Raw genomic sequence first — 11,312 nt, 5'->3', positions numbered from 1 at the left:
CATTAAAGGTGTGCGTTTGAGCCTTTCATGCTTTGTTCCATTGTAATGAGGATGTGTTACCACGGTGAGGCAGTGCTGCTTCAGTCTTAATGATCTGACATCTGACACTCAACTACTTAGCAGCTGAAGTACAAAGGATCTCCCTGTTTTTGTTGGAAAGGTGGACAAATATAGCGAAGGTCATTTCTGACAATCTGAGGCTTATTAGGCCTCGAACAAAATCTGGATTGTAGTCAGAACTGTAAGGAAAATTAAAGTTTAGCCTAAATTAGGTTGTGTTACTACCCTGTGTCCTTGAATTATATAAATCACCAGATCATTTTCCTGCAAAGGTAAGATTACTGCAGATATTCTTTCCTGTAAAAGCTGTGCGTTGGAAACTATTATCACCAAAATATACTTAAGAGTCAATTTGTTCAATCAGGCATGATTAGCCCTGACAACATTGGAGTGTGTATATATATATATAAACTTAATGAATGTTACTCTATTAAGGTATGAAATGTAAGCATGTCATACTCAAGGGTAGAATTCCAGCAAAACAAATGTCTGTCTGCATTACTGAAGTGCAGAACATATTTATATACTTATTTAAAAGCAACAAAAGAAATGTGTAGTGGTATATTCATTGCATATTATAATGCATATATAGGTGAATACTCTTATAACACACAAAATACATGATTTCCCACAAAATTCGTAAAATTAATGCATGCTTAAATTCACAGCCATCTACGTTTTAGGCTGCAGAATAAAATACCTAAAACAAACAAACAAACAAAAAAAACCCTGTTACTTCCTGATTTCAGCAGAAGTTTTGTCTCTGAGAATTTCGGCAGAAATAACTCTGCCCTTCGACTAAAGCCAGTTCCCATTTATAACCTCAGCAGGGGAGTATAATGGTGTCATTATGTCAAAGTGAAAGTGATGCTCTTCCATGGACATCACCCGAAGGACTGCAGCGTCATCGTTTCCATGACAACGGACGCTAAATTTTCCTTTAGGATGACGTATGGGAATACTTATGATGTTTGGGACTTACACTTTCACCTTTGCATATTAATGTCAGACTGTAAACTTTATATAGTTTGCCCCATTTAATTTGATTTTTTAAAATAAATTCTCTAATTTCATTTTTATTTTCATATGAAAAAACGTAACTCAACATCGGGAAAAATCAGCGTGCTGTATTCGTACTTTAGCTAATAACGCATTTCCGTTTAATTATTATTATATTAATAGTTCATACATTTTTTATTTTTTACAAAAAATAAATAAAATATGACCCTTATAATGACCTAAACAACAGAATACTGTTAAGTACACACTAATCTAGTCTTTATTAATCTGTTAATTTGTAATCTATTATTATACTAATGGCGCTGTGCTTTTACCCATCCTTAATTACCTAACTGATTACATTTTTTTTTAAAAAAGATGGCTTTTGTCTGTGATGAAGACCATCACAAATAAAGTTTTACGGAAAGAGACAAACGTAGGGGGCCGTGTCGGCTGTCAGTGGTCACATGACCCGGAAAATGTGGGGCTTAATTCCTGTGTTGGACTGCTCCCAGCTGCTGCGCTTCTGCCCTTCGCAGTGCAAGCCCTTCGTCTTCCCCATCACGACCCCCGACCCTTGGGTGGACCCTCCTAAGCACACCATGTCGGGTAAGAGACTGGCCGACTCTCTCAGACGTTACACTGACATCGGAACCCGGTCGCACCGGACCGGTCCGGAGCTGAGCTGCACGAACTGCATGCATCCTCCGAAATATTAACGCGTACTTGTCAAACTCTGGGGCTTTAGAGCGGCTGCAGCACCCGCTCCCACGCTCATGTGGTGCACAGAAGTTGCGATTTAGTGGTTTAAATGGTTGTGTAGTCATAGAGTTGCTTTGATGAGTTTCTGCAGGGGTTTGGACCAAAGTAAAGCTGGCGATGGTGAAAAGCAGCACATCCGGTCACAAGCTTCAAAATCGGAGTAGTTTTAAGCGATTAAAAAGGTACAAACGTACAAACAACTACGGATCTAACAAACCGTTGTTGTTGTTTGTTTTTTTATAATTCACCTTTATTTCAGGCAACATTAGTCCATATAAAAAAAACCAACCCAAAAACTTCAAGCAGACGAAACTATCACAAAATATGCAGACACTTGTTACAATGTTTAGAAAAGCGGGAGGTGTACCTTGTGTCACCACGTGTTATAACAGTCAAAGCTCTTACTGTTGAATTTATTGACTCATTCAAACGCCACATAAATTTGTACATATGCCTCAGTAAGGCATGAAAAAGATTCTTAAAAAGATGAGACACCTGCAGTTTTTTCATTATTGCTTTACTGTAATTTTAAAGTCATTTTAAAACAATCGGTCTTCAAAGTTATGCTACTTTATATATACAAGAACAGCATAAATATAAGGATATTGAATACTGAGACGTGAGGTGCTTAGACCAAAATATAGCCTTAAATACAATTACTACTGTAGTTGCTCCCTATCAGCTAACATTTTTAGTCTTACATGGATGTTTATTAGTGTTAATTAGTATGCCCATAGCTGATAAGTACATCTGGATTTCACAGGGTGGGCATGTGGGAATTCCCTGTGTTACCTCACCCACAGTCATGATTTCATCATACAAACTGTAGTGAGTTGGATGAGCCTAGGACCAAGACTGAAAGCCAGCTGGTGGCATATTTACAGTACACAAATGTGAGTGGTTTTGGTATTTTATTTTTCACCAAAAGTTTGTACAACTACTTGTAGAGAAGCATGAGGCTGTATCCATGCAGTGATTAGTCTGTAGCCAGAAAACTGAACAAGTTTTGATCTGCAAATCTGCTTTTTGCATTTTTAGATATATTTTTTTCTTTTTCAGTGAAAATCAGTGTACACAGCAAAATGTAATACTTGTTTAGAAGCCGTGTAAACCTTTTCAGTCTGTTTTTGATTGTTTTGTGGCTTGCCCTCCCCTCTACTCAAACAGGTAACAATTTTCTCTAGATTTTATCCCTCAGCGTCTTACGTGTGCTTTTATTTTTTTAGAAATACATTGTTAACTTCCTGTTTTTGTTCAGTTAACTCTCAATGTGGACGTGCGCTGCTGTGTGTAGGCTTGAAGTTGTCCCCTCCCCCTTCCTGTCAGTACACTAAAACATCTTTAGTGTCTCTCTGTGTGTTACTATGAAAGTCTTAATGTGGCTAACGATTTAATATGGAACATATAGTTATATAATTACTATTATAATGTGTGTACAACACTGTAACACTAACAGTTACATATGTATGCAATTGTCTGCTTCCAGTACAGGTTACTCATGAAACAAGCAACTGCAACTCAAAGGTTTGGGATCACGTGTTCTTTAAAAGAAAGCCATACTTGTTTTCATCTAATATAATCATTGCACATTGATTGCAACAGTTCTGATTAGTTTATATCAAATAAAGACAAATGTGATTTTCGTAAACAAAGGAGGCTTTTGAGCAGACTTCACATTTTAAACTGGGTAATCATCATTCTTCACATCATACCTAGAGGTCACGAGGCTTCATGTAGCCACGTTTAACCCTGTGAGAATGCAACACATGCTTCCTGTACTGCCCTGTAGGTGAGAGAAGCCTTTCTTGTACGCTGAAACAGTCCGCTTAGAATTCCTTGAATAAGATCTTAGCAACTGTACAACACAGCCACGTGGGTCAGGTTTCCCAGAAGCCCCCCGACAGCTCATACGTTCAGCTTGATAAATGCTCTCAGCTGGCTCCAGGCCTGCTTTCACTCAACATTGCTTGCCCCCTGTGGTTGCTAATTTATGCTCTGGGGACTCATCATACGCTGACCTTTGCATAACTGGTTTTAGGATGAATAAAATTCGATAAAATGAATTGTATTGATGCAGGAGATTACCGTAATTGCAGAAGGGGATCATGAGGCTTCAATTGATGTCTGCTTTAGAGGAAAAGTGGAAGCGGGGCCACGGGTTTAGTTGGTTTTACTCAAAATTAGTAATACTGCTTCTATTAGCAGTAATATTTTTTTATATACATTTATGTAAATGTTGTGATGAAAAGGGCAGCTTTTTAAGGCCTTCACTAGAAAAGAAAACAGAATCTTAAGAAAATAAAGCGAAATGAAATGCAGTCTGCAATGACAATTCACCTCTTACTTAATTTAATACAGAGTTGAATGAAAAGACCTGTGGGACCTGCTGTTGACATAATAAAATGCACTTTTTCCAGTCTTTTTGCAGAAAGATGGTATTTAAGACATTCATATTTAAAGTTGTCGGAATGTATGACGGTTTTTAGCCTGTGACTGAAAGACACATGAAGTTATGGCAGTAATGTTATGATGCATTATTCTTCTGGCTCAGTGTGTGAATGTGTGTGTTTCCGCAAACAGACCAAGCTTTTGTGACACTGGCCACAAATGACAGCTATGCAAAGGGAGCGATGGTCCTCGGCCAGTCGTTACGAAGCCACAACACAACCAAGAAGCTGGTCGCTCTCGTGGGGCCACATGTTGCAGAACCTTGCAGGTAACAGCATCAGCTGTTTAGCCATTACCGGAGGATAAGAGGTGACATACATGCTGATGTAAATCATACCGTCTGCTCTATAGAGATGTGCTGCGCTCCATTTTTGATGAGGTGCATGTAGTGGACGTGATGGATTCAGGCGATTCAGCTCATCTGGCCTTGATGAAGCGTCCGGACCTGGGGGTGACGTTCACCAAACTGCACTGCTGGACGCTCACGCAGTACAGCAAGTGTGTGTTCATGGACGCTGACACACTGGTGAGAAAGAGATCTGTTAACAGCACAAAAACCACACAGCACTGGCTCTTTTTGTAGCGATGTAAAGACACAGTGGACATCTAAAATACTTTTCCTTCTCAAACCTCTCCCGTTTTCATAAATGATTCTTAATACATCTATATTTATGCATTCAGGTGCTGTCCAACATAGATGAACTCTTTGAGAGAGAGGAGTTATCTGCTGCTCCAGATCCTGGTTGGCCAGATTGTTTCAACTCTGGGGTATTTGTCTTCAGACCATCCAATGAGACCCACGAGAAGCTCATCACATTCTGTGGTGAAAATGGCAGCTTTGATGGCAAGTGAATCTGTGTAAATACATCCAAACATAATATCGTCTACAGTGAAAAGTAAGGGCCAGCTGTGGTCCTTCTTGTCTTATCGTGCTTAAACTCTAACAGCTAAACTGCAGATAAAAAGTTTACAATTTCCATTATTTAACCTGCTCATCTGCAAATTATAACAACAGTAAAGGTGACGAGAGCTACAGTATTTCCTCACTGCTGTAGTTATATGCTCATCAAGCAAAAGGAAGGCATTCCTGAAGTAAATCTCTGGGAATCATGAATATCTGTTTAAATCACTGCTGCAATATATCGAGTAGCTGTTAACAACTTACTGTATATGGTTGAGATCACTGTTCCTGGCACCATGATGGAGAAAAATATTTATATTTTTCAGTGAAAAGTGGTTTCCAAATGTCTCCTTAGTGGCCTTGTAGGCAGCCTTTTGTGGGAATGGCTGGTGGTATTTAGTGTGAACACTAAACACTCTCACCTCTCGAAAGTAATAGGAACTCAGACTTATCTGTCCGCAGAATGACTCGTTGCAGAGGGTTTCTTTGAATAAACAAGTTTGAGTATCTGAATAAACTGTTTGCGTACACTGTCCACTATTTGGACAGTGTACGAACGTGATGGAAAATGGCACCAGAATAAGTGTTTTCAGCATAGTTTAAGTTCGAAGAGATTTTTGTTAACCTTTTTACTTTTATTTTACTATGTCGTTTCAGGAAGTCCCATATCAAAATCAACGATTTAGCTAAGGTAGCAACCAAAGCAATTCCCAAATCAATTAAAAACAAAAAGAAATCAAGTGGACGAAAGATCAAAGCTACTTCTATGATCAGAATTGATTCTGTGACTCAGTAAATAGCTAAATCATAGAAATCTAAAAAAGCTTTTGCCATATGTTGTTACTCATTGTATCTTCCCACAGCGTTGTCAGCACACATTTTTACATGTCAGATAGGACACAGCCTGTGGGAATGTACAGAATGCAATGGTGGTGGGTATTCTTGTATCTACCATAGTGTGTGTGTGTGTGTGTGTGTGTGTGTGTGTGTGTGTGTGTGTGTGTGGATTACAGCAGTGAGAGAAGAGCGGTCAGATGAGGTGAAAATGCCAGAAACTGAATAACATCTTTATCCTTTATTAGAAAGACACTAAATTAAAAGCGTCAAATGCTCTTTTCAAGTCATTTGTCTGCTATCGCTAATATAAAGACTATTGTGTATTTTTGGCTACCTCTCATTGTGCGCCGTTATATCGTGAAGCATTTGATAATGCTTGTCTGCTTGTCTTTGTCTTCAGGTGGGGATCAGGGAGTTCTCAACAGTTACTTTAACACCTGGGCGACGGCAGATATTTCCAAACACCTCCCCTTTATCTACAACCTCAGCAGCATTGCCATCTACTCCTACCTACCGGCTTTCAAACAGTTAGTATGCAAGCACATGCGCACAGTTTCTCTTTGAAAACTGCAGAAACTAGTGGATGTGAACATGTGAGGAAATACTCAATGCACTCATTATGTGGTTAAGGTGACATAAAACTTCATCAAGGTCAGTTCAAAGGTCTTGTGTTTGTGTGTGTGTGTGTCAGTGGTTGGGGGTTAAATTACAAGAAGCCACTGAAACAGATCGCTAGTTTTACCAAAACCTGGCTCGAATAAGAGGAACTAGAGCAGCTATTTCTCCTGTTTTCATCCAAGTCAATTTAATTTTTGGTGTTTTTTTGTTTTTGATGTTTTTTTTTGTTTTTTTGTGTTGCTCCTCTTCTAGAGTTTCCACTGTCAGAAGGTCTGATTACAATAATATTTTTTCACTTTTTAGGTCCCTGTTGAGAGTTTACATGAACAGCTAACTGTCAGTCTGTTGCTTAATGACTTTTAAACTTGTGAAAATAATTAGGGACTTTTTTCTCTTGACTTTAAGAAAAGTGAATTAAGAGCACCCTTAAGTCACTTCTTCATTGCTTCATTTCAAAACCACTGTTGAAGCAATACACAGAAGCAAAGCTGTGTTCATGTCCAAATAGTTAGAAAGAAAGAAAGAAAGAAAGAAAGAAAGAGAAAGAAATGGAGGTTGTCTCAAACTGGTTTGCAGTATGACTAAACTGGATCATTCCCACTTTTAAAAAATCCTACTGGAGTTCACAAATTCTCTGGACAAAAGTACAGTGATAATTTTAATTCAGCCCTTCAAAATAAATGTCTTCTTCTTGTCCCCCTTCTTTGTCAGCATGTGTGAATGTGAATGTGAGTGTCAACAGTTGTCTGTCTCTCTGTGTTAGACTACTGATCTCTCACAACACTCCATCCCAACTGGGATAGTCTCCAGCACTCCCAAGAATAAGTGGAAGAGAATGGATGGATGGATGAAGTGTTTAGAGCCCTCTCGCTGCATGTTTCTCTCGCTCTCCTTTCCCCCTCTCATGGTCTTCTGTTTGTTTGCACAGGTACGGCCAAGGTGCGAAGGTGGTGCACTTCCTGGGCAAAGTGAAACCGTGGAACTACTCCTACGATGCTCAGAGCGGCGAGGTCAAAGGTCAGTCCTCACCTGACCCCTGCGTGCTGCACCCTGACTATCTGCTGATGTGGTGGCAGGTGTACACCAAATCTGTGCTGCCTTTACTGCAGAAGGCCTACGGAGACACTCCCTTCCTCAGCGGCTTTATAGAGCAGAGCGGTGAGGTATGTTAACGGTTTGTGGGTCTCGGGTGTGGCTGGTGGGAATGTGATGAAACATTAATGACTATGAATGTATGTGATTTTAGGTGTTGTAGCATGTTGCATAATCAGCATTTCCTGACTGTTTTGAAACTTCTAATTGCATAGCAACTCTTCTTTATATTGCACATATCTTTTAAGTGTGAAATTCCGTCATGTTGAGCAATTACCAAATCTTTAAATTGTTTCAATTTCTTGTAAAGCTGCATTTAAAATGCTAGGTTTAGTCATAATAGTGATAGTAAAAAAGAGCTGATTGGTTCCACATTCCTCAGCACCAGACGATGTCTGTCGCTACTGTCATTCCTCTCAGCAGTGCCACAACTGCATGAATAGCTTACTGTCATCAGTGAGCCGTGCTGGGACCTTCAACTGTTTAACACAGAATAGCAGGAAGTTGTCGTGCAGTCTGTAAGTCACAGCACTGTAGTGAAATAGCTCTGTCACAAAGGAACGCTGCCAAAAGCCTGTGGCTTTGCCCAACAGCCTGAAACGGTGCCATGTTGTGTCACACTTACATGTTTATACAGACAAGCAGGAGGAGAAACGTAATTTTCCATTTGCTATGACTAACTTTTTACAACTATAGTGGTGTAGTTCTTTAGATCTGGACTCGGATCTGTTTTATTTGGCATTTTTATAGAAGACTTTAAATGATGAGTAGAAATTCGACGCAATTTTTGATCCAGCTGCATTAATGACAGTATCAAGAAATCTCACTAAAAAAGTGATTAGAATGCATGTTTAAAGTTTGATATTTGAAGATTTTTCTCTTCATACTCATAATTGTATATCTATGAGTATGATAGTCTGAAAGGATTATGATGTGTAAAAAACAAACAAACAAACAAAAAAACTAAATTAAGGGGAATAAACGGATTTGAGACTGTTGTGAATCAGGAAACAACTTCTGGTATTAAAATATTTGTTTAAGTTATAAATTCTACCTGATTCTTCCACCTGATGCAGTTTATTAAGTGCACATCCAGCATCTAGAACTGTTTATTTTTATAGTGTTATGATAAATTATCTCAGAAAATAGTGCTACTCTTATCTCCTGCAAAATGTCTCGTTTATATTTTTACTGTCCTTAAGAAATGCCTGCACGTACCGAACGTGTCTCAAGGCCAGAAAAGAGCAAATTCCTCTGTGCGGTAATTCCAGCGGAGCATGGCCGGGCTTGAGGAAAGCAGTCCTTATAAAGTATTGCTCTAGTTTCACTTGATGATTCATTCATTCACTCTCCATGTCATGCAGGGTAGGCTTCACGAGGATGTAAGAGAGGAGTCGGTGTCCTCTCCTCCTTCTGTGCCTCAGAAGATTTCATCGTCGGAGCGGAAGCAGCGTTGGGAAGCGGGCCAGATCGACTACATGGGTGACGACTCGTTTGCCAACATCGAGGAAAAACTTAACTCTTTCCTAAAGTAGTGGGCGACCGAGGGAGTGTGACGGACACTAGTTGAAGCTCTGTGAGGTTGGGTGGGGGTGGAAGGTGGGAGTGTAAACCACCACTCAGTGAATCACAGGGGCTTGATTGGCAGGTGACTGGATGAATGCTTCTGAGCAAATTTCGGTCTCCACCTCTGCATCCTGTTAGTGTGCAGAGGGTTAAGTGTGACTAAAACAAAATTCCCATGCACTCCACCTTCCACTTTTTTTTCCTCTTAAAGGAAAAATTGGACGTTTTAGGATAAATTACTTTCTTGCTGAGAGTTAGGGGAGAAGATTCACATGGTTTTATAGTAAGTGTGAAGCTATAGCAGCAGCTGACCAACTAACTCCCTTAGCACAGAGACTGCAAATAGTCGTTATTATCCCGTTATTAAGTGCTGTGTATATTCTGAGATGTAATTTAGTTGCATTGCTAACGGTACAAAAAATATGTAGAGAGAGATATTTTAAAGAATCCTAGAGATGTGTATTGTCTATCTGGAGTATTACAGTATAGTAGTATAATGGAGTATTTGTTATGTTGAAAAAAACAAAGCTTAATCCAGTATTTTCACTGATCCCTTACATTAGCAATGAAAGACAGAGGTTGTGGACCTCAGCTTCACCCCATGCAAACATTTTAAAAGTCTGGGTAGAGACTGAACATGTATTAATTTGTATAAAATATCTTTGGAGATGCTTTTTACAACTGAAATTTAAAAAAAAAAAATTAAATTAAATTTTAACTTTCTTTTCCATCCTATTTCCCTGCCCAAGGTTATGTGACCCAATCGCCAAGTGATGTATCGAGGTCACAAATATTGAGTGGAAGCTGCTAGTCTGTGTCCAAAGTTAACAAAGACTAGCGATTGATTGGAAACTCCCTACAAAAGCAGAAGTGTAAAGAAACAACGGTTCTGTTTTATAACCTGTAACGTATCAATTTTCTTGGCCAAGCACCTTGAGCCACATATATACATAAACGCTGATTTTTATTTTTTCTTTAGTGTTCACAGATGAATTTTATGATGAGAAAATGAACTGCAATCGATGGACCTCCAGGTGCTGGTTGGTCAGTTGTGCTCTGGCTGTTTCTCCAGCTCGAGTCTTCATGCTAAGCGAGGTTATCCAGCTGTGTGGAGCAAATCCTCTCACCAAACTCTTGACAAGAAAGAAAAAAGCTGTAGCTACTTCCTAAAATGTCTGTTCCTTTTAAGTGCACCTGTTGAAAACGGACTCACAGTTCCGAGTCTTCCTGATCTTTGGAAAATCTGAGCAGCTCAGCAGAAATGCAGTCGCTTCAGGATTTTTCCATCTATCCTACCGGCAATAAACCTCTATGTCTAAACCACTTTAAAGCAGATATGCAGACAGTTATTAAAATCCCGCTTTACATGACAGTTCACCTCACTGGAGTGCACAGATGAGCGTTCCTGTCTGTGCCTCTGACACTCACCAGCTCCCTGTGACTTCAGCTTTGTGTTGTCGGGTATCGTATTAGAGCAAGACGTGTTGTGTTGTATTTGCATGGCACAGAGTTAAAACATGGATCAGTAATGAGGTGCTTCCACCCACATCTTCTGTTAACAGTCAGGTTTGTCTTGTGTTTTCGTGGGATTGAACCATAGCGCACTCGTCAGACATCTGTTACCGTCCCTCCGTCTCCTGCATGTATGTCCCTGTCAAACTTGCATCAGTGCATCTGTGCCATTAACTGGGTTTAACTTCTTTACTTCCTTTCTGTAGTGTAACCAGCTGCCTTATTGCTGTTCACTGTTTACAAAACCTCACTTACTGTAACTGCTGCTAGTGGCACAACAGATTGAACGTTGACTCCGTCCCTTGCTGTTGCCAATACCCTGCTTCAATCCTGCCGAGTGCCCCTCAAAACTGTTACCCACAGCTGTAAAACACTCCTAAAACAAGCTGGCAAGGTTATGGGAGAAGTCCATATGTAGCTTTCTAGGTTGCGAGTTAGTGCACATCTGTCCTGTTTCCCAGCTGTTAGCTGTACATCCCTCTGAAAGCTCAAATAAAAAAAAATAAAAAACCCCACC

The 11,312-nt window shown here is 39.7% G+C and overlaps 1 protein-coding gene across 1 annotated transcript; it reads left to right on the top strand.

The window, feature by feature from the left end:
• The first annotated feature begins 1,523 nt into the window (after positions 1–1,523).
• gyg1a (glycogenin 1a) lies at positions 1,524–11,299 on the top strand. The gene is made up of 7 exons (XM_040042124.1): positions 1,524–1,668; positions 4,402–4,537; positions 4,621–4,795; positions 4,951–5,113; positions 6,408–6,534; positions 7,554–7,788; positions 9,082–11,299. Exons 1-7 carry the CDS (start codon positions 1,527–1,529, stop codon positions 9,250–9,252), a joined length of 1,149 nt encoding a protein of 382 aa, XP_039898058.1. The 5' UTR covers positions 1,524–1,526; the 3' UTR covers positions 9,253–11,299.
• The last annotated feature ends 13 nt before the right edge of the window (positions 11,300–11,312 follow it).

This window comes from Simochromis diagramma, unplaced genomic scaffold (assembly GCF_900408965.1).
Source record: "Simochromis diagramma unplaced genomic scaffold, fSimDia1.1 OVJJ01000304.1, whole genome shotgun sequence".
Taxonomy (NCBI): Eukaryota; Metazoa; Chordata; class Actinopteri; order Cichliformes; family Cichlidae; genus Simochromis; species Simochromis diagramma.
Note: the sequence above shows the minus strand (reverse complement) of the source record. Positions and strands in the feature narration are given on the sequence as shown.

Coding starts and splice junctions, on each gene's coding strand:
- gyg1a (XM_040042124.1), top strand. CDS start 1,527: ATGACCCGGAAAATGTGGGGCTTAATTCCTGTGTTGGACTGCTCCCAG. Junction 4,538..4,620: donor CATGTTGCAGAACCTTGCAG/GTAACAGCATCA, acceptor TCTGCTCTATAG/AGATGTGCTGCGCTCCATTT. Junction 4,796..4,950: donor TCATGGACGCTGACACACTG/GTGAGAAAGAGA, acceptor TTATGCATTCAG/GTGCTGTCCAACATAGATGA.